Source organism: Cebus imitator, unplaced genomic scaffold, assembly GCF_001604975.1.
Source record: "Cebus imitator isolate Cc_AM_T3 unplaced genomic scaffold, Cebus_imitator-1.0 Scaffold91, whole genome shotgun sequence".
Lineage (NCBI taxonomy): Eukaryota > Metazoa > Chordata > Mammalia > Primates > Cebidae > Cebus > Cebus imitator.
In genome coordinates, this window is record NW_016107406.1 from 2840118 (window position 1) to 2865517 (window position 25400).

Below are 25400 nucleotides of genomic sequence, written 5' to 3' on the forward strand. Positions count from 1 at the left end.
AAAAAAAAAAAAAAAAAAAAAAAAAAAAAAAAAAAAAAAAAAAAAAAAAAAAAAATATATATATATATATATATATATATATATATATATGTGTGTATATGGCTAATTCTATTTACTTAACAGAGTTATTGTAAATATTAAATGAGCAAATGCTAACATTTAGAATAGCTGATGGCATCTTATAAAACACTTGGTGTAAATGTTCTTCCTTAAAGAATAACCATTAAAAAATATAATACTGGCCAGGCATGATGGTTCATGCCTGTAATCCTAGCACTTTGGGAGGCTGAGGTGGGCAGATCAGTTGAGGTCAGGAGTTGAGGCCAACCTGGCTAACATGGTGAAATCCCATCTCTACTAAAAATAAAAAAATTAGCTGACTGTGGTAGTGGGCACCTGTAATCTCCGCTACTCGGGAGGCTGAGGCAGATCAATTGCTAGAACCCAGGAAGTTGAGGTTGCAGTGAGCCAAGATTGTACCATTGTACTCCAGGACAAAAGTGAAACTCCATCTCAAAAAATAAATAAATATAAATATAATACTATCCTTAGCATGCAGGCTGTATACAAATAAATGTTAGGCTGGATTTGACCTGTGAGCCATAGTTTGTCAACCCTAATCTAGAGTTGAATAATGTTTTATCTTTCTGTGGTTGAATAACATTGTTTTATATGCTTTGTTCTGAATTTTCAGAAGCATGTGCAGTGCACATGTGTTTTGTTTTTAAGGTGAATGGCTGGAGAAGGGAGGGGGCAGATAGGAATGGCACTTAGTCTGACAGAGATCCTGAGGAGAGGCCCCTGCCCCTTGGTCACTGGTGTTCTGTGTCAGGTAACCTGACTATCTGTTGTCTTCTTCCCTTGTACAGTTCCCCTGTTTCCCTGCTTTCTTTCTCTGTGTTTTAGACCTGCAAAGCAAAGAATGCAAGCATTTGGTTTGCTTTGCCAGCTCCTTAGGGACACTTAGTATATATATATCTCCTTCTTTTACCTCTGAAAATATCAATTGTAGGCTGGGCGCGGTTGCTCACCCCTGTAATCCCAGCACTTTGGGAGGCTGAGGTGGGTGGATCACAAGGTCAAGAGATCGAGACCATCCTGGCCGACATAGGGAAACCCCATCTGTACTAAAAATACAAAAATTAGTTGGTCGTGGTGGCGCATGCCTGTAGTCCCAGCTACTCGGGAGGCTGAGGCAGGAGAATCGCTTAAACCTGGGAGACAGAGGTTGCAGTGAGCCGAGATCACACCGCTCCACTCTAGCCTGGCAACAGAGCGAGACTCCATCTCAAAAAAAAAAAAAGAAAAAAGAAAATATCAATTGTTGCCTCCTTCCCTCATGTCACCCAGATCCTGAAAGGCATCTTGGAGGGTGCTTCCCACATCCTGCCTGCATTCCGGGTCCTGAGCAGTCTTCTCTCCAGCTGCAGTGACTCTGCTGCCTTGTATTCTTTCTGCCGGGAGGCAGGGATGCCTGGGCTGCTGCTGAGTCTACTTAGGTACAGCCAGGAGAGCAACAGCCTCCAGCAGGTAAGCACCAGGCCAAGAGCCTCCAAAGACTCATGGAGGTTCTTTTTCTTGGATTTCTCTCCTGTAGATTGCCATCCCTCTTTGAGCTGACTGCCTTTTATTTTCTTTCCTCCTCTTTCTGGTTAGTATACCATTAATTACAAACTCAATGCCTTTTGGGGCTAGCAGATAATGTCAGCCATAAAGTAGGCTCTGCGTATGACTATATGAGTAGTGGGGGAATATGATGAACTGGAGATCACATGCCTACTCTAAAGGAGTAGAGGAATCCTTTCCTCAGCTCCAGCCCATTGTTGCCACAGGGAAATATGGGCCTGGTGTGCCAGATCTCCTAGTTTTCCAAGAAAAAGAAGAAACCCGAATTTTTCTGTGTAATTTTTAAGTATTTAGAGCACTATGCTTTGAAATGTTAGATCCTAGACTTCATTGACCTGATCTTACAGAGCAGAGTACAAAAATTCAGGGATAACTCATACACAGTCACTGATTTGTAAATGGTCACAGAGATAACAAGTCGAAGGGCTGGGATTGAGACTCAGTGTGTTTGGGGCCAAACCTCCACTTCCCCCTACTGTGTCCTACTGCAGCTGGGCTGAGAGGTTGGGGACCTTTCAGAGTCAGTGTCGATGCTTAATAGGGCCTCAGCTGGACCCTGTTGGTGAATGTTAATCTTGGATGATTTTAAGGAATTTAGAGAAAAAGACTTTTGAAAAATAGAACCTCCTATACTTCAAAATGCTATTCAGGCCAAACAAGACATATTTAATCCAGGCTGTTTATAGGCCATTGACTGATTCTTTGTTACCTCTAGATCTTCTCTCTCTGCCTATATTTCTCTTCTGTCCCCTTCTATTTGATCAACTTACACCCTTTTACTTTTTTTTCTATTCTTTATTTCCATCCTCCATGTTGCCGTTACTCTCGTCTCTTTTCCTGGGCAGCAATGTTGGTATGGGACCTTCTTACGGGACCTGATGGCTGTGATTCAGGCCTACTTTGCCTGCACCTTCAATCTGGAGAGGAGCCAGACGGGTGACAGGTAGGATAAGAGTAGAATAAGAGGCGCTTTTGCACTGCTGGCAAGTTTGGCTTCTGTTTCTACCTCATGCATCCCTCCCCTTTAGGAATAGGCCAATTTTGAAGAAGCTGTGATTTGTTCCAGGTTTAGGAATCAGCTCAGGGGCCCCCATACTCCTTTTAAGGACCCCAAGACAGTTCTGACTTGGCCTCAAGATTTACAGGTTCTAAGAGTCAGCAAGTCACCATGGTCCTAAAATGGAAAGGTCAAGATGTGAATAACTTATTCCAGGAAGCCAAGTGGGTTAAAGAAAGAAAGAAAAATGGCAAAGAAGGGGCTTGGAGGCTGTGTGTGTGTGTGTGTGTGTGTGTGTGTGTGTAGCAAGGGAGGAACATTCTGATGTGTGTGTGTGTGTGTGTGTGTGTGTGTGTGTGTAGCAAGGGAGGAACATTCTGATATGTCTGTGTGTGTAGCNGTGTGTGTGTGTGTGTGTGTGTGTGTGTGTGTAGCAAGGGAGGAACATTCTGATATGTCTGTGTGTGTAGCAAGGGAGGAACATTCTGATATGTCTGTGTGTATAGCAAGGGAGGAACATTCTGTTGTGTCTGTGTGTGTGTGTATATGTGTGTGTGTGTGTGTGTAGCAAGGGAGGAACATTCTGGTTTGTGTGTGTGTGTGTGTGTGTGTGTGTGTGTAGCAAGGGAGGAACATTCTGGGGTGTGTGTGTGTGTGTAGCAAGCGAGGAACATTCTGATGTTTCCCTTTGCAGAGATTCTCCTACCTGCCCAGAACTGACCCATTTACCACATCCAGACTTTTAGTAGAGAGATAGGACATATGGGCTCATTTTCTACCCCCAGCCTACAGGTGTTTCAGGAGGCTGCCAACCTCTTTCTGGACCTGTTGGGGAAACTGCTGGCCCAACCAGATGACTCTGAGCAGACTTTGCGGAGGGACAGCCTGATGGTAATCTGCTCCCACTTCCAGATTTCTGTGCCTCCTATCTTTTCCCGTGTTTCTCCCGTCCCCTTTCTTATGACTATATAGGGTCAGATCAAGTTAATACAACAAACATTTGTTGAATTCCTACCATGTCATATGCCATGTGAGTAAGACAAAGTGCCTGCCTTCAAGGGACTTGGGATAGTTTAATAGGGGAGAGGTAAAGTGATCAAGGATGACAGTGAAAAGTGCATTAGGATTTTGCACATAATACAAGAGCAGCACTGTATTTTATGAAGAAGATGCAGTTAACACTATTTGGAGCATCAAAGAAGAAATCTCGAAGAAGGAAATTATCTCTGCTAGGATTTGAAGAATACATTGCAGTTTGCCATGTAAATGAGGCAAGAAAGTAGGAATTCCACACAGAAAGAATATATGAAGGCTGAGTGACTTTCAGCAGTTTGGCATATTTCAGGGGACCACAAATAGAAATACTTCCTGCAGAGACCCACAGATCATCTAGTATTGTCCAACCTTGTTTGTCCTGAGGATTAGTAAACTATGCAGTTCTTTTCCCTAGATCCTGGAGGTAAGGGACAGGAGAATGGAGGATTGAATGAGAAAATAGCTGAGTTCTGACTAATCTCAGAGGAGACAGGAGCATATATGTGTAAGGAAGTTAACAATTTCCTGATCATTGTTGAAACTGGCAATTGGGAACAGATCTGGACTACCTTCCTGCCTTTAGCATTCATTCAGACTTTCCTGGTCTAACGTCCTTTTTTAATATCCCTCACCCTTTCAAGTCAGAAAGCTTTTACTGTCTAACCTAAATTTTGGCCAGCAGTGATTCATGTTATTGGCCAGCACTTCTCTTGTCATGTGCCATGAGTAGAATGGGGAGTTTGGAATAATTACTTCCTGAAATTCTGAATCAGTAGGACTGAGTTGGGAGGGACCCAGCAATCCCAAGGATTTTTTTTTTTTTTTTAAGACAGGGTTTCACTATGTTGGCCAGGCTGGTCTTGAACTCCTTACCTCAGGTGATATGCCCACCTTGGCCTCCCAAAGTGCTGAGCTTACAGGTGTGAGCCACCACACCTGGCCACAAGGATTTTTTTTTCTTTCCTTTTTTTTTTTTTGAGACAGAGTCTCTCTCTGTCACCCAGGCTAGAGTGCAGTGGCATGATCTTGACTTTGACTCACTGGAGTCTCCACCCTCTGGGCCCAAGCAATCCTACCTGCTCAGCCTCCCAAGTAGCTGAAACTACAGGTGCACACCACCATGCCTGGCTCTTTTTTTTTTTTTTTTTTTTTTTTTTAGTAGAGACAGGGTTTTGCCATGTTGCCCAGGTTGGTCTTGAACTTCTGAGCCCAAGCAATCCACCTGCCTCAGCCTCCCAACCCCCTGTTGGGATTACAGGCATGAGCCACTGCGCCTGACCCCTAGGAATTCTTATGTTCATGGTCTATAATAAAAAACACTTTGAGAAACATCATCTAGGGAGCAGCTGATCAGAGAATGGAAGGATTGACACCTAAAATGTTGTCCTTGAAGCATGAATGAAGGCAGTTATAATGCATTTTTGGTGTGAAGAATGCTTAGAGTTAGACAGCTGTTTGCTTCGGTTTTTGTCCTCTTTCCTCAGGTCCTCAGGGTTTCTTGGTTTTTACACTAAGCCCAGTCTTCTAATGTCCTGATGCTACCTCTGCCCTTGTCTCCTTTAGTGCTTTACTGTCCTGTGTGAAGCCATGGATGGGAACAGCCAGGCCATCTCCAAAGCCTTTTACTCCAGCTTGCTGACTACGCAGCAGGTTGTCTTGGATGGGCTCCTTCATGGCTTGACAGTTCTACAACTCCCTGTCCACACTCCCCCAGGTAACCAGAGTGGGGAAGGGGGGCTTCTCTGGACTTATTTGTTGCATAGGTCAGGCTCTGCTCTTTCTACTGCCATCACCTAGATAGCACCTGGCATTTAGTAGGCGCTCAATAAGTAACTGTGAACTGAGAGGATGAATGGGGATCTGAGGTAAACAACCAGACCTCATCCTGCATTCTTCCAACCCCCTTAGGCCCCCTACTCCTGCTGCCATGTCAGTGAGTACTGGTGCTATTTTCTAGGGCAAGAGCCCCAGGACGTGGAGTCACTTTTTGCCTTCTCCATAGGAGCCCCACAAGTGAGTCGGCCACTGCGAGAGCAAAGTGAGGATCTACCAGGAGCCACTGCGTCCGCCCTGGCAGCCATATGCACTGCTCCTGTGGGACTGCCTGACTGCTGGGATGCCAAGGAGCAGGTCTGAGCTACAATTGCTTGTTCCTCTCACCTCTACTGCCAGAGGAGTTAGGGAGGTTGGCCCCAGTTTTTCAGAAAGGCAGAAAAACAAGCTTTTAAGCCACTCCTTTAGTACTTCCAGAAACAGATGCTCCCACCCTGGGTCACTTGTAGAACACGATATAGCCAGAATCCCAGAGCCCGTGGCCAGTTGGTGTGGGAGAGAGCACAGTGATAAACTGCCCAGGTGGTGGGGCAGCTGATCTGAAGCCTCCAGTGATGCTTCCTCAAGGCCTCAGGATTCAGCTTTCTTGCCCTCTGTTGGCCAGAAATCCTTTCTGCTGTACCTGCCTCCCCTGGGGGCAAACTAGGCCATGACTTTTGGCTCTCTATTGGTGATGAAGACTGGGAATAGAATGGGGTGTGAGGTTTCTGGTGAATCTGAGAAGAGTGACTAGCAAGAGACTGAGAGTTCTGATCAACTGGACATATGTAAAGAATAGGGTTGTAATAATGAGGACAGGATTGAGCCTTCAGGTATGTCTCTGTAGGTCTGCTGGCATTTGGCAAATCAGCTAACTGAAGACAGCAGCCAGCTCAGGCCATCCCTCATCTCTGGCCTGCAGCATCCCACCCTGTGCCTGCACCTTCTCAAGGTAATTCTCATAACTCCTGCCATCACAGCTTTATTTTTAACTCCCAGGGCAGACATAGAAACAGACAGAGAGACAGACCAAGAGAGGGAGACTAAGAGAGAGACTGAGAGAGACCAATTGAGAGACCCCTGTTGGAAGACCCCTCTCTGCTTTTAAATCTGTTCAACTGAGAACATCCCACTGGTAGTAAGTCCTCAGCAGAACCAAGAAGGGTCCCTGTCTCACTATCTCACAGCAAGAGGCAAAAGGGGGTTCTCTCACACTCCCAAGTGCAGGTACCAGATCTTTTGAGGGGCTGGCCGGCGTTGCAGCTGAGCCTTCACTCTTGGAGCCTGGGGCCTGCTCTGCCTCACAAGACTCCTTCCCGCTCCCTCAGGTTCTGTACTCTTGCTGCCTTGTCAGTGACCGCCTGTGCCGTCTTCTGGGGCAGGAGCCCCTGGCCTTGGAGTCCCTGTTCATGTTGGTTCAGGGCAAGGTAAGCCAGCAGCACAGGTGGGCTTCGCCTGGTGGCCTCGCTGTCTCAGCCAGAGGCTGTTCTGATATCTTAGGTTTCCCTTGTAGGTAAAAGTAGTAGATTGGGAAGAGTCTACTGAAGTGGCACTCTACTTCCTCTCCCTTCTTGTCTTTCGGCTCCAAAATCTGCCTTGTGGGTGAGTCATAAGGTAGGGTCTCTCTACAGAAGTCTTCTACTCACATAGCTAACCCTCACAGAGCATATGGGGAATGGTACCCTATAGCTTATCCTTAGGAGGAATTGGGACAGAGAGTGTGAAGCTTTCTCTACAAAGAACAGACCTAGACTCCCATCAACTTCATGCCTTGGAGGTAGACACGCAGCCTAGGTGAAGAATGCCATGCAAGGGAGAGGGAAGGCCGCTCACCAACCCCCTTTACTACTGCTGCATCCCTTGATATATCTCTTTATTCCAGAATGGAGAAGCTAGGCAATGACGTTGCTACTCTCTTTACCCATTCACATGTCGTCTCTCTTGTGGTAAGTTTTTAGCCTTTACCCTCTACCCCTTTTCACCCTAGCAACAAACTCTTGTGAAGTGGGGGAGTCACTATCCTATTTGTATCTGTTTCTGGAGGCATTCTTTTGGACCAGGACAGAGACATAAATCCTCTTTGCTTGTCCTGAATGCCATTTAGATTTGAACATTCTTTTTCTTCTACCTCTCCCACAGAGTGCAGCAGCCTGTCTACTGGGACAGCTTGGTCAGCAAGGGGTGACCTTTGACCTCCAGCCCATGGAATGGATGGCTGCAGCCACACATGCCCTGTCTGCCCCTGCAGAGGTGAGGCCTCCACAAGGAGGGCACAGACAATGTTTTCTCTGAGTCAGACACTAGGACTGCATTCAAGGGGAAAAGACTGAAATGCCAGCAAGCCTAGAGTAAGCTGAGGAATGGAAAAAGAATCAAGGAGCGCTTCTTTTTCTAGATTTCTGTCCCCAGATAATAGGCCCCTCTGAGCCCAGATTGATCCAGACTTTAGGTTTCTTTTTAATATACAGGGCTTCTAGAGAGTGACGGAAGGGAGGGAAGAGGAAGTGACCAACCTGAGTTTTCTGAGTAATGAGATAACCCGGCCTGCTTCATTCCCCTCCTCCAGAAGCTCATGCTCTTGGCAAAGTCCTTCCTGATGCATAATTTCTTCACCTCTGACTGTGGTTTCCACTCTGCTTTTTCCCACTTGTTCTTCTTAACAGATGGAAAAGGTGGCTGACATCCTGTGAATTCTTTAGGCACACAGTCCATCATGTAGACTTCTTTCTGCTTTCTCCTTTCCCAGGACTTTTCCTTTCATTTTTAGAACCTTTAGAACTCGTCTTTCGTTCATTTCTTAAAAGGAAGAATAGATTTCGTAATCAAATTATTGTCATCTTTTTTTTTTTTTTTTTGAGACAGAGTCTCATTCTGTCACCCAGTGTGTAGTGGTGTGATCTTGGCTCACTTCAACCTCCATCTCCCAGGCTCTAGTGGTTCTCCTGTCTCAGCCTCCTGAGTAGTTGGGATTACAGACACACGCCACCATGCCTGGCTAATTTTTTTTCAATTTTTAATAGAGATGGGGTTTCACCATATTGACCAGGTTGGTCTCGAACACCTGACCTCAAGTGATCTGCCTACCAAAGTGTTGGGATTACAGGCGTGAGCCACTGCACCCAGCCTGTCATCCTTTATATATGTAGAATTTTTTTTTTTTGTCCTAAGACGAGTCTTGCTCTGTCGCCAGACTGGAGTGCAGTGGTGCGATCTCGGCTTACTGCAACCTCCACTTCCGGGGTTCAAGTGATTCTCCTGTCTCAGCCTGCTGAGTAGCTGAGACTACAGGTGTGTGCCTCCATACCTAGCTAATTTTTGTATTTTCAGTAGATACAGAGTTTCACCATGTTGGCCAGGATGGTCTCAATCTCTTGACTTCGTGATCCACCCACCTCGGCCTCCCAAAGTGCTGGGATTACAGGCATGAGCCACCGTGCCTGGCCGAATTCTTTATAATTTATAAAGCATTTTCACATGTTTTCCCACAACATACTTGAAAGATAGACACACCAATATAAAAATACTCATCTGCTTTTTCTAGACAAAGTTACCCTTCAGAGAGGTCATATCACTAGTGATAGCACTAACACTCATCCAGGAATCTAAGTCAGAACTTTGGGAGTCATCAGTGACTGCTCCCTCTTCTCCATCATTCCCCCATCCAAATGGTTCCCCTAGGTCACATATATTCTACCTTCCGGTTGGCTCTCAAATGTGTTTCCTCCATGGCACCACTACTGACCTGCCTTGGTTTTAGCGGCCACCCCATTCCTCTTAGACATCCGCATTCTTCCTGTTTCTCTCTGACAGGTTCGGCTGACTCCACCAGGTAGTTGTGGATTCTATGACGGCCTCCTCATCCTTCTGCTGCAGCTCCTCACTGAGGTACAGATGGATCTTGGGATGGATGAGAAGTAAAGAGAGAGGAACTGGGCATTTTGGGGAGTCTCTGGACAAGAGGAATGAAGAAGCAACCCGCAGCCTCTCCTCTCAAACACTGCCTGTGATTGCCTTGGAACTTCCCTGCCTGCCCTCAGTACTGACCATTTGAAGGAAACCATTCAGCTGCATCCCCTGGGATCCAGTGGGGGGTAAAATGAATTCCCTGGGTTTCAGCAGACATACACATGAGCTGCCAGGTCAGAGGGTTAAGGTTTAATAAGAAAGTGAAATAAGACAACAGAGAAATACTAGGTGGGAAAGTAGAAGGAATTATTTCTGGGTCTTCCTTTCCTTGTAAGTTGGGGACAGGAATGAATAAAAGCATTTCGACTCCTGACTTCTGTCTTTCCCCCCCACCCTCTTTCACTTTTTCCTCTAGCAGGGGAAGGCTAGCCTAATCAGGGATGTGGCCAGTTCAGAAATGTGGACCATTTTATGGCGTCGCTTCTCCATGGCCCTGAGGCTACCTGAGGAGGCATCTGCACAGGAAGGGGAGCTTTCGCTATCCAGTCCACCAAGCCCAGAGCCAGACTGGACACTGATTTCTCCCCAGGGTATCTTTCTATCAGTATCCTTTGTGGGAGTGCATTGATGTCTCTTCAAGAGGAGGCAGCCCAGAAGTGGATTAACCCACAGAGGTTTCTTTTTTTTGCTTCTACCTGAGGACAGGAAGCAGTATATGCACAGAGCTGCTCTGAGCTGGGGAAGGGACTGAATAGGTGTAGCCCTGGGAGCTGGAGGGAAGCAGGGGTATCTGGGCCTCTTGCCTGTTCCATTGGGTCTCCATTTTTGGTGTTTCCAGGCATGGCAGCCCTGCTGAGCCTGGCCATGGTCACCTTTACCCAGGAGCCCCAGTTATGCCTGAGCTACCTGTCCCAGCATGGAAGTATCCTTATGTCCATCCTGAAGCATCTGCTTCACCCCAGCTTCCTGAATCAACTGCGCCAGGCGTGAGTTTGAGCTTGAAGAAGAGCCAGAGAGTTAGCAATGGGGAGGGAGAGAGAAGAAGGCAGGAAAGAAGTTACTGACAGATTGAGCAATGAAGCAAGAAAGATGAGATCAGGTTTAGACTGGAAACCAAAGTACTGGCTAAGATTGTAGAAGGAGTGCTGGGAAAGGGAATTTTGAGGAGGGAGAGAAGAATGATAAAGGTTAAGTAAACAAGACCAAGTCTCCTACATCCCTCCCCTTAGGCCTCATGGATCTGAATTTCTCCCTGTCGTGGTACTCGCTGTCTGCCAGCTCCTTTGCTTCCCCTTTGCACTGGATGTGGATGCTGACCTCCTTATGGGTGTCTTGGCTGACCTCAGGGACTCAGAAGTTCCAGCCCATCTGCTGCAGGTACTTGGGCAGCTAGTATGAAGGTGGAAGAGGAAGATAGCCAACCTTGTGTCCTCTAATTTACTTCCCAGCAGCTCTAGGGCTCTTCCAGGCCACTGTAAGAGTGGAGCACCTGGCTTGACTCAAAATCTGGCGTGCAGACAATACTCAGGGCTGTGCAGAGGCATGTGGTGGGAGCTGGGTTGGTGCCTCCTCCTCCCCATCAGTCCGTCACCTGGTTCTGTTGGTACTCAGAGGGGAGAACATCTGGTCTAGGCACTGGAGACTCAGGTCCTTGGCCAGGAATCACGTCTCTGGCAATTATTGGCATTGCACAGTGGGTCTTTGTTCTTTTGTTGTTTCTTTTTGGTTTTTGTTTTTTCACAGTGGGTCTTTGAAGGCAGATAACGAGCCCGTGCAAAGTAAGGAATGATCTTGGAAAGAACCTGCTCTCTCAGTCTCCATGTCATGTCTCATGTGGAGTGCCGTGGGGCAGGACTTCCAGCTGTCTGTGGCATTTCTCACCATAGCTTGACTTTTCTCTCCCAGGTTTTGGGCTTCTACCTAGCTGCATGTATTCTCCCTCTCCCTGAATTCCTTTCACCCACCCTTTCCATTCTCCCAGGTCTGCTGCTACCATCTTCCGTTGACGCAAGTGGAGCTGCCCATCAGCCTCCTCACACGCCTGGCCCTCACGGACCCCACCTCTCTCAATCAGTTTGTGAACACAGTGGCTGCCTCCTCTAGAACCATTGTCTCGTTTCTCTCAGTTGCCCTCCTGAGTGACCAGCCACTGCTGATCTCTGACCTTCTCTCCCTGCTGGCCCACACCGTCCGGGTCCTGTCTCCCAGCCACTTGTCCTTTATCCAAGAGCTCCTGGCTGGCTCTGATGAATCCTATCGGCCCCTGCGCAGCCTCCTGGGCCACTCAGAGAATTCTGTGCGGGCACACACTTACAGGCTCCTGGGCCACTTGCTCCAAGACAGCATGGCCCTGCGTGGGGCACTGCAGAGCCAGACTGGACTGCTCAGCCTTCTGCTGCTGGGACTTGGAGACAAGGATCCTGTTGTGCGGTGCAGTGCCAGCTTTGCTGTAGGCAATGCAGCCTACCAGGCTGGTCCTCTGGGACCTTCCCTGGCAGCTGCAGTGCCCAGTATGACCCAGCTGCTTGGAGATCCTCAAGCTGGTATCCGGCGCAATGTTGCATCAGCTCTCGGCAACTTGGGACCTGAAGGGTTGGGAGAGGAGCTGTTACAGTGCCAAGTACCCCAGCGGCTCCTAGAGATGGCATGTGGAGACCCCCAGCCAAATGTGAAGGAAGCCGCCCTCATTGCCCTCCGGAGCCTCCAACAGGAGCCTGGCATCCATCAGGTATACCCTACAGGGCTTATGAACCATGATGATCAGGGCCCCTAGAGTTCACAACATTTCTCTGAGATCATCTGTAAGGAATTGGAATCGGGACATCCAGAAACTTATGCCGTGTTTCTCCCAGGGATAGTGTCTTGGAGTGAGTTTTCCAGTTACCATTTCTGCCCTGGAGAAGGGAAGAGAGCTGGAAGAGGGCTCCATTGAGCTGGGAAATGTCTGAGATCTCAAGGACCACAGTTGATCTCTTCTAGTGGCTGTGCAGGAGGGAGTTGGGGGAAGACTAAGAGATGCTGAGATAGAGGAGTTTTACTCGGTGTGCCATGAAGATGCTATGTTGTTTTTTAGCACTCATGAGAAAAGCATGATGCTAAGCATTTTACCTTTATTATCTGGTTTAAACTATTATTAACCTCATTTAGCAGATGAGGAAACAGGCACAAATAATTTAATAACTTGTCCAAGTTACAAGGACAGTGTGTAGGCCTGGGCTTTTGAACTCAGAAGTCTGAGTCCAGAGCCCATACTCTTAACCACTACTTTATCTTGTCTCTTCTGCACAATTTTCTTTTTCTTTTTTATTTTTTGAGACAATCTCACTCTGTCACATAGGCTGGAGTGCAGTGGCACGATCTCAGCTCACTGAAACCTCTGCCTCCCAGGTTCAGCTGCTCCCAGGTTCTCGAACTCCTGACCTCAAATGATCCACCCACCTTGGCCTCCCAAAATGTTGGGATTACAGGCGTGAGTCACCCTGCCTGGCTGCAATTTTCAGTATTTAAAGAGCCCAATAGGCCAGGCTCTGTGGCTCACACCTGTAATCCCAGCATTCTGGGAGACTGAAGTGGGCGGATCACTTGAGGTCAGGACTTCGAGACCATCCTGGCCAACTAGTGAAACCCTGTCTCTACTAAAAATATAAAAATTAGCTGAGTGTGGTGGCAGGTGCCTGTAATCTTACCTACTTGGGAGGCTGAAGCAGGAGAATTGCTTGAACCTGGGAAGAGGAGGTTGCAGTGAGCGGAGATCATGCCTTTGTACTCCAGCTTGGGTGACAAAGGGAGAATCTGTCACAAAAAAAAAAAAAAAAAAAAGGGCCAGGCGCCAGTGGTTCATGCCTGTAATCTTAGCACTTTTGGAGCCCAAGGCGGGTGGATCACAAGGTCAGGAGATTGAGACCACCCTGGCCAACATGGTGAAACCCCATCTCTACTAAAAATACAAAAATTAACTGAGTGTGGTGGTGCATGCCCATAATCCCAGCTACTAGGGAGGCTGAGACAGGAGAATTGTTTGAACCAGGTAGTTGGAGGTTGCAGTGAGCCAAGATCACGCCACGGCACTCCAGCCTGGCAACAGAGCAAAACTCCATCTCCAAAAAAAAATAAAAAAGAGGCAACTGGAAATCACACATCTACATATGGTAATACAAATTACGACATCTCGAAGTGATAACATTGGGAAGTTCACGCAGAACAGAAATTTGACAGCATGGTAAAGATCTTATAAGGATCTTTTGCAATCCATGGGGAAAACAATTGTTAGGATTCTTGGTGGTAATGACGTTAGAACCCACTGGTCTACATCGAAGGCTAAGAATTAGACCTTTTGGCTTACTGTGAGATATAGCTGCATTCATTAAGTCTTCCTGGGGACAAGTAAATGTGTCCCTTAGTGCCTTGGTTTCATGGTCTATAACCAAAGAGAATGGAAGTCAACTTCTGGTCCTGATGATTCCTGTCTCCAAGGTTTCTCTTCTCCCATTCAGTCTATTCCAAGTCCCCAAGAGCCCATTTCCTTTTTCTTCCTCTTCTCGAGTAAGAATTGCTGGGTAAGTGAAAGTCCTCTGCATCCATCCCAGACACCACCATTTCTAAGCCTCATGTCCTGTTCTATCATCTGTTCTCTATCCTACAGGTACTGGTGTCCCTGGGTGCCAGTGAGAAACTAGCCTTGCTCTCTCTGGGGAATCAGTCACTGCCACACAGCAGTCCTAGGCCTGCCTCTGCCAAACACTGCAGGAAACTCATTGACCTCCTGAGGCCAGCCTATAGCATGTGATTTCAGATTCCTGGGGTCCAGCCTCCAACTTTGGTTGCCCTGCTGTTGCCAACTCTTCCTTATTCTACTACACAAGCTACCAACTCAACCGAGAACTAAAGAGACTAGAAAAGAGATAAGCTGCCAACTCTACTGAGAACAAGAAACTAGAAGAGATTTATGTTTAAAGCTTCTTCCTTCTCCCAGATTCAGCATGATTTCAACCAGTAAATTTTATTGCTGTTGGTGCCAGAGAAGATTCCTTTCCTCTCTACATCTAGGGGCCTTTTCTCCAATAATGTGCCTTTAACTTTAGGGACCTGCCTCGTGGAAAAACCTCTACCTGAAAGATCTTTTCCTTTCTAGAGCTCCTTAAATCCTCCCAGCAGATTTTTGCCTTAGATGTGTTGGCCCCAGGACAACGATGAAGACAGAGCCTGTCTCAGCTTTAGGCTGTGGGGATCAATGCCATCAGTCTGTTATTGAGGGATTCCTCAGTGCTTAACCAACATTCCTATTGGGGGATGTGGGGGTGGAGAGTGTATCTTTTTTGGTTGGGGTGTGTGTGTGTGTGGGTGTGTGTGTGTGTGTGTGTGTGTTTGGTAGTTCTGTTTGTAAATTCTTTTAATAAAAAATTGTGCCTCACCATACTTGAAGCTCCCAGGACAAGTGTTGGGAGGCTCAACCTGTCTTTTAGCTTCTATGTGGTATTGGAAGTGCTGGTGTCCTGTTCACACAAGATCCTGATCTGGCAGCTTATTTATATCTTTTCTTGCCTTCCAATTTCCTCCTTCCTAGATGAACTACATATGGTTACCTACTTTCTTTTTTTTTGTTTTTTTGAGACGGAGTCTTGCTCTGTCACCAAGCACCAGGCTGGAGTGCAGTGGCACAATCTCAGCTCACTGCAACCTCTGCCTCCCAGGTTCAAGCAATTCTCCTGCCTCAGTCTCCCGAGTAGCTGGGACTACAGGCGCACACCACCACGCCCAGCTAATTTTTGTATTTTAGTAGAGATGGCGTTTCGCCATTTTGGCCAGGATGGTCTCAATTTCTTGACCTCGTGATCCGCCCGCCTCGGCCTCTCAAAGTGCTTACAGGTGTGCGCTACCATGCCCGGCCAGTTACCTACTTTCAAGGCAAGGCTGGTGGAGCTGAAATAGAAAAGGGCAGGATTAAACAGAGCAGTAAATTGGGTTACTCAGACTTAGTGACTAGTTTTAATATTTAGTGGAGTTCTAATGTGTAGGGAATCCAAGCTGCTTTAGAAGGGTAGCTATTACAGAGATTGTACAATTTACCAGAAAGGGCTTTTAGTCAGACCTGTTAGTTAGAATTGTAATCTAATTGGAAGTATTGGAAAATCTTAACTCATTGGATGGCTTAGAACAAGCTTCCAGGGCCTTTATTTCTCCATCCATAAGTTTTAAGGAGACTCCTTTTTGTCCTTCCTTAAATTTCAGTTGTTTTAGAAATGAAGGACAAGTAAAGTGCCCTTACTTTTTTTTTTTTTTTTGAGATGGAGTCTCACTGCAACCTCTGCCCCCCAGGTTCAAGTGATTCTCTTGCCTCAGCCTCCTGAGTAGCTGGGATTACAGATGCGTGCCACCATGCCCAGCTAAATTTTGTATTTTTAGTAGAGACAGAGTTTCACCATGTTGGTCAGGCTGGCCTCAAACCTCTGACCTCATGATCTGCTGGCCTCGGCCTCACAAAGTGCTGGAATTACAGGTGTGAGCCACTGTGCCTGGCCTAGTGCCCTTACTTTGGTAAGAAATTTAGTTTAATCCTCATCTTTATTGTCCACTGTGTTGACACTTTAGCAAAAGTAATATTTTTCTAGGGAACACCATAATTTCTTCATATCCAAAATATTTCAATTCTGTTCAATGTGTGTATATATGTATAATAAATATATAACGTATAACACATATATATATTTTTTATTGAGACAAAGTCTCATGCTGTTGCTTGGGCTGGAGTGCAATGACGTGATCTCGGTTCACTGCAACCTCCACCTCCTGGGTTCAAGTGATTTTCCTGCCTCAGCCTCCCGAGTAGCTGTGATTACAGGTACCTGCCACCATGCTCAGCTAATTTTTTGTATTTTTAGTAGAGATGGGGTTTCACCATGTTGGCCAGGCTGGTCTCAAACTCCTGACCTTGTGATTTGCCTGTCTTGGCCTCCCAAAGTGCTGGGATTACGGATGTGAGCCACCGCACCTGGCCTTCAATGTATATTTTTTTCATCCTTTCTGTGTGCCAGATACTATTCTAGGCATAGGAAATAAAACAGTGCCTATCATAGAGTTTCCATTCTGGTTGGGGAGATAGTGAAATTATTAAAAGAAGTAAATTGTATATAGTATGTAGGAAGGTGATAAGAGCTCCGGAGAAAAATTAAGCAGGGAAAGGGGATGAAGAATGCTGAGTTGGATGGTCAGGGCAGGCCTCACTAAAAGGTGACACTTGAGAAAAGACTTGAAGGAGGTGAGGGAGTGAGTCATGCAGCTGCTCGAGGGAAAAGCCTAGGCCCTGAGATGAAAGCATGTTTGAGGAGCTATGAAGAACCAGTTTGGATGAAGTGAGTAAAGAAGGCAGATAATAGTAGAAAATGAGACAGGAAGGTAATGTTAGGGGCCAGATGTTGCAGGCTTTGTAGACCTTGGTGAAGACTTGGGCTCTTACTTTGAATGGAGGAGGCATCGGTCAGAGGCTTTTGAACAAAGAATGATGTGATCTACCTTGCATCCTAAAATGATCACTCTTCATTCTGGTCTTGTGAATGGCTATGGAGATAGGGGAGGATGGGAAGCAGGCTCAGCGGTTAGGAGGTTATTGTAATAATAATCCAGGCAAGAGACAGTGGCGTCCTGGATGGCGACTGGGGTGATACCAATGGAGTGGGAAAGTCGTCAGATTTTGAATATATTTTGAACATGGAACAAACAGGTTGACTGGTTGGATGTGGGGGTATAATCAAAAGAAAGCAGTCAAGGATGACTCCAAGATTTTTGGCCTGAGCAATTGGAAGAATGGAATTGCCATTAACTGAAATGGAGTAATAGGTTGGAACAAGTTCAATTTTGAACATGTTGTCTTTTAGTTGGAAATTTTTGAACACACACAAAGGTAGAGAGGTTGGTTGAGTGTACTCCGTCACTACTTGAGCAGCTAACATGTCTACTCTTTTTTTTTTTTTTTTTTTGAGACAGATTCTCGCTCTGTTGCCTGGGCTGGAGTGCAATGGCACCATCTTGGCTCATTGAAATGTCCACCTCCCAGGTTCAAGTGATTCTCCTGCCTTAGCCTCCAGAGTAGCTGGGACTACAGGCATGTGCCACCACACTCGGGTAATATTGTATTTTTAGTAGAGATGGGGTTTCACCATGTTGACCAGGCTGGTCTTGAACTTCTGACCTCAAGTGATCCGCCTGCCTCGGCCTCCCAAAGTGCTAGGATTACAGGTGTGAGCCACTGTGTTCGGCCCAAGATTCTTTTTGTTAAAGACAGGGTTTCACCCTATTGGTCAGGCTGGTCTCGAACTCCTGACCTCAGGTGATCCACTCGCCTCAGCCTCCGAAAATGCTGGGATTACAGGCATGAGCCACCATGCCTGGTCCAAGATTCTTTATATAAAACACTTCCCTCTACTTTTGGGAGGTACAATTTGATTGAATAAACCAGATCATTTGAGCAGTAGGCTTCCTCACATTAGATTTGGATGATTATATATTGGGATGTCATTTATTCCATTACAGTATTCTTCATATTTCCTTTAAATTGGTCATTGGCTCTGGATAGATGAAGACATTAGAAGCACTTTTCTTCTTGTAAATTCTGTTGCTCAAATCTCCTGTGTCTATTCCCAGGCAATCGGTCATCCACACTCTTGCCTTCTGGATAAATACCTGTCTAGGCAAATACAGTATTTTAAAATCTAGATTGTTTTCCTAAAAGATAAACTAAGGGGAGTTACCTTATGTAAGAATTATTTATTTTTTCAAATAAACAATACTAGTTTGAAATATAATTTTTTTAAAATTATTTAAAAAATCAAAACCGGCCGGGCGCGGTGGCTCAAGCCTGTAATCCCAGCACTTTGGGAGGCCGAGGCGGGTGGATCACGAGGTCAAGAGATCGAGACCATCCTGGTCAACATGGTGAAACCCCGTCTCTACTAAAAATACAAAAAATTAGCTGGGCATGGTGGTGCATGCCTGTAATCCCAGCTACTCAGGAGGCTGAGGCAGGAGAATTGCCTGAACCCAGGAGGCGGAGGTTGCGGTGAGCCGAGATCGCGCCATTGCACTCCAGCCTGGGTAACAAGAGTGAAACTCCGTCTCAAAAAAAAAAAAATCAAAACCACAATCAGATGAAATATCATTCTTATCTGGTATTTAAACAATTTGTTATAAAAAAATTAAACTTTTTTGCCTAGCACATAAAGCAATAGTTGGTCATTTTATGTGGAAACAAGAAAACACATCCGTGTCTTTGAAAGCATTCAATCTAAAGGATTAGATCAAGGATTATCAACAATTTTACATCTAGCAATTACTGTACAAGGGGCTGACAGTACTAAGAGAATTTGGAGTAAACGTTTTGTGTAATGCCTGGAATTCAGGCAATGTCTAGAAGGTTTGAGGATTTGTGCCTGTGTTTGATTTTCTATGTATGAGCACGTATGTGTTTTAACTTTTTTGGTGGTAGTGGGGAACTTAAAGTTTTCAACCGTATAAAAGTAGAGAGAATGGCATAATAAACCCCCAGACCCTGATCCTACAGATTCAGCTGTCATCAGCATTTTGCCCTACTATCATCAACATTTTGGCTGTATGTACTGTATTCCTTTTAAAAATTTATTGGCCGGACGTGGTGGACCTCCCATCTCATTATAGCCAGGAACTCGGTTTTTAAGGTTGCTCTGGTGTCCCCTTAGCCAAGAGGGGGGCCATTCAGTTGGTTGGGGCGGGGCTTAGAATTTTTATTTCTCAGTCTCAAAAATGTCATTTTACAGTTTGTTTGAATCAGGACCCAAACAAGGGGCATTCATTGCATTTGAATATATATATATATATATATATATTTTTTTTTTTTTTTTCAAGATGGAGTCTTGCTCTGTCATCCAGACTGGAATGCAGTGGCACGATCTTGGCTCACTGTAACTTCTGCCTCCTAGGTTCAAGTGATACTTTTGCCTCAGCCTCCCTTGTAGCTGAGGACTACAGGCATGCATCATCACGGCTGGCTAATATTTGTAATTTTTGGTGGAGATGTGGTTTCACCATGTTGCCCAGGCTGGTCTCGAACTCCTGACCTCAAGTGATCCTTATTGCATTGGGATTACAGGTGTTAGCCACTGTGCCTGGCCAACATTTGAATATATTATTTCTTCTTCTTTTTTTCTTTGAAATGGAGTCTTGCTCTGTCACCAGGCCGAAGTGCAGTGGCGTGATCTTGGCTCACTGCAGTCTCCACCTCCTGGGTTCAAGCAATTCCCCTGCCTCAGCCTCCTGAGTAGCTGGGACTTCAGGTGGGCACCACCATGCATGGCTAAGTTTTTGTATTTTAGTAGAGACAGAGTTTCACCATGTTGGCCATGATGGTCTTGATCTGCTGACCTCGTGTTCCGCCTGCCTTGGCCTCCCAAAGTGCTGGGATTACAGGCGTGAGCCACCGCACCCAGCCTTGAATATATTTCTCAAATCTCTTATAATCTAAAACATCTCCCCTCGTTTTTATACCCTGAAACTGTTGAAGGAAGAAGTCATTTATTCTGTACATTGGCCCACATGCTGGATTTTTCTGATTGCTTTCTTGTAGTGTTATTCAGTTGTTTCTCTTTATTTCCTGTAAACTGGAAGTTACAGCCAAAACTTGATTAGATTCACTCAACTTTTATTTATTTATTTTTTACAAAAATATACTATACTTCATAAATATTGCTGTACAATTGCATCACATCAGGAAACATGCACAGCTGTCCCATGTTTCTTGATCTAAGATTGATTAGTACATATAGGTAATCTTCAGTGTACATCCTTCAGTGCAAAATTCTTCCATAAACATCTAATAGTTTTAGCATCCATCTGCGACTGTTGCCTAAATAAGTTATTTATTGAAATCCTTGCTCTGGTCCAGATTGTTTTCATGAGATTAGTTTTAATCTTTGTCTCCTTTATTTCTATTTCTGTAGCCGGTTGCCTAGGAAAGATCCATTCATCTTTCAGCTTTTTTATTTTTTTTAATTTTACTTTTTTTTTTTTTTTTTTTTNTTTTTTTGAGATGGAGTCTTGCTCTGTCACCAGGCTGGAGTGCAGTGGCGCAATCTCGCCTCACTGCAACCTCTGTTTCCTGGGTTCAAGTGATTCTTCTGCCTCAGCCTCCCGAGTAGCTGGGACCACAGGCACGTGCCACCACACCCGGCTAATTTTTTTGTATTTTTAGTAGAGACGGGGTTCCACCATGGCCAGGATGGTCGCGATTTCTTGACCTCGTGATCCGCCCACCTCGGCCTCCCAAAGTGCTGGGATTACAGGCGTGAGCCACCGCGCCCGGCTTTTTTCTTTTTTAATGAAGATAGAGCCTTGCTCTGTCACCAGGCTGGAGTGCAGTGGCGCGATCTTGGCTCACTACTACCTCCACTTCCAGGGCTCAAGCACCTCCTGCCTCAGCCTCCTGAGTATCTCGGACTACAGGTGCGCACCAGCAAGCCCAGCTCATTTTTGTATTTTTAGTAGAGACGGGGGTCTCGCAATGTCGGCCAGGATGGTCTCGATCTGTTGACTTTGTGATTCGCCCTCCTGGGCCTCCCAAAGTGTTGGGATTACAGGCGTGCGCCACTGCGGCCGGCCAGCTTTCTTAGATCTCCAAATCTGTCAGGTCTACGGACATCCGAGACAGGCAGGATCTGTCTTGCCTGGGGAGCTAACGAGGTAAGGAATTGAGTATTTCCTAACTTTCACACTTGAAGGTCATAAAGCAGGTAGATGGTTTTAATTTTGCCCTGCTGGGTGGGTTGGGGTTAGGGAAGGGTTGGTTAGTGAGAGGCAGAGTGAAATTGGGCAATCCTCCCTTTCCTGGGGTCAAACTCAAAGGCTTTTTAGTAGAAATTCTTCAACAGAGCCTGGGCTCCTTGATTTTGAACTGAGGTAAGACCAAAGAAGCAGTCCAGGCCAGGTGTGGGGGCTCCCGTCGTAATCCCAGCGACTAGGAGGCTCACACAGGAGGATTACTTGAGGCCAAGACTTTACGACCAGTCTGGGCAACATAGTGAGACCCTGTCCTAACAAAAAATTAAAAAAATATAGTCAGGCATGGTGGCGTGCCTGTAGTCTCAGCCACTCGGAAGGCTGGGGACGGGCGGATCGCTTGAGCCAGGAGTTCGAGTTCGCAGTGAGCTATGATCACGCCGCTGCACTCCAGCCTGGGCGACAGAGCAAGATTCTGTCTCCAAAAAATAAAAGAGTCCATAGGGATTAGGTGACATCAGAGTAGAAAGGGAGAGTCCTGGATTCTCAGAATGGAGCCTTTCAGAGGTTTAACCCCGGGACTACATCTCCCAGAATTCCGCTCGCTGGATCCCACCATACTGAAAAGACTGCGCGTGCGCGACGCCAGTGACGCCCCGCCCCCACGGGCCCCACAACCCCCGAGACTCCCCGCTCTTGGCTCTCGCCGGCTTTTTCTAGACCCTCTGTCTGTCCGCTGGGGGCGCGCGCAGTGTATGGCAGGCGGCACTGGCGCTGGCGGCCGGGTGCGCGGGTCACGCGTGGTAGTGCGTGGTTGCTAGGGGCGCCTGAGGCCGCCTGCTAGCCCAGCAGGCCGAGGGAGGAAGTAGCGTGGAGCTGGTGTCGAGCTTGGGCGAAGCTGGATGCCCTAGGTGAGTGCGGCTGCGAAGCCAGGGGAGCCGACCGCAGACCTTCCGCCGGTCCCACGCTCCCGACCTCCCTGTACCCGACTCCCTTCGCGCGGGTCGCCAGCCCTCCGGCCACTCTCGCCCCAGCCCCGCTTCCTTCCGCCACCTCTCTTCTCCCGGCTGGCCGGAGAGCGGCGGCCTCCTACCCGGCCGGGACTTCTCGCCTCCTCGGAGTCCTTCTCCCCTATGCCACGCCCTGCGAACTCAGTCGGCCTCGCCTCCGTGTGCCCGAACCCTACTCCATCCCCTCATCCTGGCCTTCTTGCCTCCTCTGTCCCGCTGCGCTGAGGTTTAGATTCTCTCTGGGTGTGAGTCCAAGCTCCTCGCAGGCTCCAGGGCCGAATTTAACGTGAATCTACTTTTTTACTTACCCATCCTCAGTATCTGTAGAGGAATACATTCCTAAACTCTACAGATTCAAACAGGATCTGAGATCCTGTGGACTTTAATTGTTCGTTCATCCATTCCTTTATTTAATCAGTCACTAAACAATTTTTAGTTAACATTGACAAATATTTAATGAGCCTTGCTACAATGGAAGGGATTGAGGGGATAGAGTGCCTAATAGCACAAGCGTGTTTTCATGGAATTTATAGTCTAGGAGATTTTAATCAAGTACATGAGCATTTGCCATACTGTGGTGTGGTAGAACAGGAGATACTTAATCTGTACTTTAACGACGTTATTCCCATTTCTCCTGGTCTTCACATTCTCATTCTGGATCTAGGAAATGTTTTAATCCTTCATTGATGGAATTGTCTTTGCTTTCTCAGATACTCCAAATCACCTATTCCTTAACTTCAGCACCTGTTGACTTAGCCAATCAAGCATTTGGGGGACCCTTTGGGACAGTGTTCCATCCCATCCATCTGTTTCTTGCACTGAATACTGAGATACTGTTTGCATTAAAACCGCCCACTTTGTGCTCAGAAAGCAGCTACTTACTAATTGGAGTGAATCAATCCTTGAAAAATTATCAAGTGTTTTCTGGGAATGAAGAGGTGGGAGGACGTTCTAGACACAGTGGCTTTAGAAAAAATACAGCAAGTCCTGAAAAGAGAACTGGAAATAGTTTGACAGACCTGAGCTAGTTTTGGAGGGAGCTATCCAGTGACAAATAGAAAGAGGGAAGTTAATAGGGGTTAGATGACAAAGGGCCTCGGATGTTTTGCTGAGTTAGAACTATATCCCAGGAGTGGTTTCCAAGCTAGAGTAATCAGGGTTTTAGACTTCCAAGGGATACACTTGCAAGTCTAGCTTTAGATAAATACATTTCCAGATCCTCAGCTTCCCAATGAACTTTTTTTCTAAAACTGCCCTTACAAAAAAAGCGGAAGTGGCAAATCCCTCACACTTTCCAATATGGTGTATTGACCTGAGTGTAAAAATGTCCTAGATACAAACCGAGATATTTGTTTTCAGGAACACCTCCTTTAGTGATTTAAGTTACCTTCCAACCCAGAAGGCTGCCCAATACACAATCCCATTAGTGTAAAGTGTGTTCCTTGTTAGCATGTTCTGAAAAGAATGTAACAGTTAAATGTAATGGGAATGTCTTTTGGGACAATGGGGTTTTTAAGTTATTTTGGATAAAACTTTTGTAAAATGTTTTAAAGAAATTTCTTTTAGTGTAGTGTGTGGTATTCAGTAAGATGGTTAATACCTATTTTAAGACCGGGTATGGTGGCTAACATCTTTAAATCCAGCACTTTGGGAGGCTGAGGCAGGCTGATTGATCGCTTGAGCCCAGGAATTTGAGACCAGCCTGGGCAATGTGGTGAAACCTCTTCTGTACAAAATAAATAAACACACACACACACACACACACACACACACACACTAAGGTGGCGTGCTCTTGTAGTCCCAGCTATTTGTAGGCTGAGGTGGGAGGATGCATTGAACCCAGGAGGTCATTCAGGCTGGAGTGCCATGGTATGATCATAGCTCATTGTAAACTCCAACTTCTGGGCTCAAGCGATCCTCCCACCTCACCCTCCTGAGTAGCTGGGACTATAGGCATGTGCCACCCACCTGGCTAATTTTTTAGAATTTTTAGTAGTAATGGGGTCTTGCCCAGGCTGGTCTCAAATTTCTGGGCCCAAGTGATCCTCCTGCCTCGGCTTCCCGAAGTGGAGGGTTTTTTATTTTTCTTTTTACTTTTTTTTCTTTTTTTGAGATGGAGTCTTGCTCCATCATCCAGGCTGGAGTGCAGTGGCGTGATCTTGGCTCACTGCAACCTCCGCCTCCTGGGTTCAAGCAATTCTCCTGTCTCATCCTCCTGTGTGGCTGGGTCTACAGGCACCTGCCAACACACCTGGCCTAATTTTTGTATTTTTAGTACAGACGGGGTTTTACCTAGTTGGTCAGGCTGCTGAGTATTGTCTGCAGTTGCAACACAGTGTACCTAAACATTGAAACATGGAAAAGGTTACTGAGAAAATATGGAATTACAATCTTATAGGACATTGTCTTCTATGGGGATTGTCTGTTGACTGAAACACTATGTAAGGCATGACTGTTTGGAAAATAATCTGAGTTATGCAGATCTCCATGTCACAGTTTATTATATAGTGTCAAAAACATCATATTATCACCACAGTCTCTTCAGAGAAGTAGTTAAGTATTAGGAAGCAGTTAAACTCACAGTGGCAGTTACCATTTTGCCAAAATTCTGGTTTTTTTGGGAAGCTCACATTTTATCATTGGCAACAAGTATAGTCAGTTGTTTTCCTTGAAGTGACAGGCTTACTTTGTTTCATTTTCCAGAACCTTTGCCAAATACCAAAGTCTGAATAACTATTACTTGTCATTCATTCTTTCAAGTAAACATGGTGTTCCACAGAAAAATCCTGCAATTCAAACAATCACGCAGTGCTTTATCAACACGTTCTGTATACAGCACAAATGTCTTATATGTCCTTCACATTTTATCACACAGAATATTAAAGAGCATACTCAAGGATTGAGATTTAATATAATTTACACTGGGTAATCAAGTAAACCTGGCCTGTATCATTTCACTATGTGGTGGAAAAGTGTGTAGTGGTGAAGAATGTAACTTGGTGCCATTGTCTTGATTCATGCTAAGTCACCAGCAGTTTTACTCATTAATGCTTTTGCACTATCAGTGGAAAGGTCAGTACAGTAAAAAGGCAAATAACATCTTAGGTTTTTTCTTTTTTTTTTTTTCAAAGACAGGCTGGAGTGCAGTGGCATGATTGTGGCTTACTGCAGTCTCAGCCTCCCATGCTCAGGTTGACCCTCTTACCATAAATAGGCATGCACCACCACATCTAGCTGTTTTTTTTTTTTTTTTTTTTTTTTTTTTTTTTTTTTTT

The 25400-nt window shown here is 45.9% G+C and overlaps 2 protein-coding genes across 8 annotated transcripts in view; both read left to right on the forward strand.

Annotated features, from left to right (window-relative positions):
- The window catches only part of STK36 (serine/threonine kinase 36), a 28226-nt gene extending 13344 nt beyond the window's left edge, over positions 1–14882 (forward strand). For 3 of the 4 annotated variants that reach the window (XM_037740838.1, XM_037740839.1, XM_017535160.2), the window contains exons 12-27: positions 1351–1530; positions 2472–2569; positions 3409–3514; positions 5222–5372; positions 5661–5788; positions 6318–6422; positions 6799–6897; positions 6984–7072; positions 7353–7416; positions 7610–7720; positions 9281–9355; positions 9792–9966; positions 10215–10362; positions 10606–10753; positions 11358–12104; positions 14019–14882. In XM_037740838.1, the coding sequence (XP_037596766.1) occupies positions 1351–1530; positions 2472–2569; positions 3409–3514; positions 5222–5372; positions 5661–5788; positions 6318–6422; positions 6799–6897; positions 6984–7072; positions 7353–7416; positions 7610–7720; positions 9281–9355; positions 9792–9966; positions 10215–10362; positions 10606–10753; positions 11358–12104; positions 14019–14162 (2568 nt within the window). In that variant the 3' untranslated portion in view covers positions 14163–14882. The remainder of the gene's footprint in view (positions 1–1350; positions 1531–2471; positions 2570–3408; positions 3515–5221; positions 5373–5660; positions 5789–6317; positions 6423–6798; positions 6898–6983; positions 7073–7352; positions 7417–7609; positions 7721–9280; positions 9356–9791; positions 9967–10214; positions 10363–10605; positions 10754–11357; positions 12105–14018) is intronic. The other variant, XM_017535162.2, reaches the window with a different exon arrangement.
- Positions 14883–21776: 6894 nt separating this feature from the next.
- TTLL4 (tubulin tyrosine ligase like 4) overlaps positions 21777–25400 on the forward strand; it is a 44377-nt gene continuing 40753 nt past the window's right edge. For all 4 annotated transcript variants that reach the window (XM_037740848.1, XM_017535169.2, XM_017535172.2 and 1 more), the window contains exon 1: positions 21777–22026. The gene's annotated coding sequence lies outside the window, so the exon portion shown is untranslated. The remainder of the gene's footprint in view (positions 22027–25400) is intronic.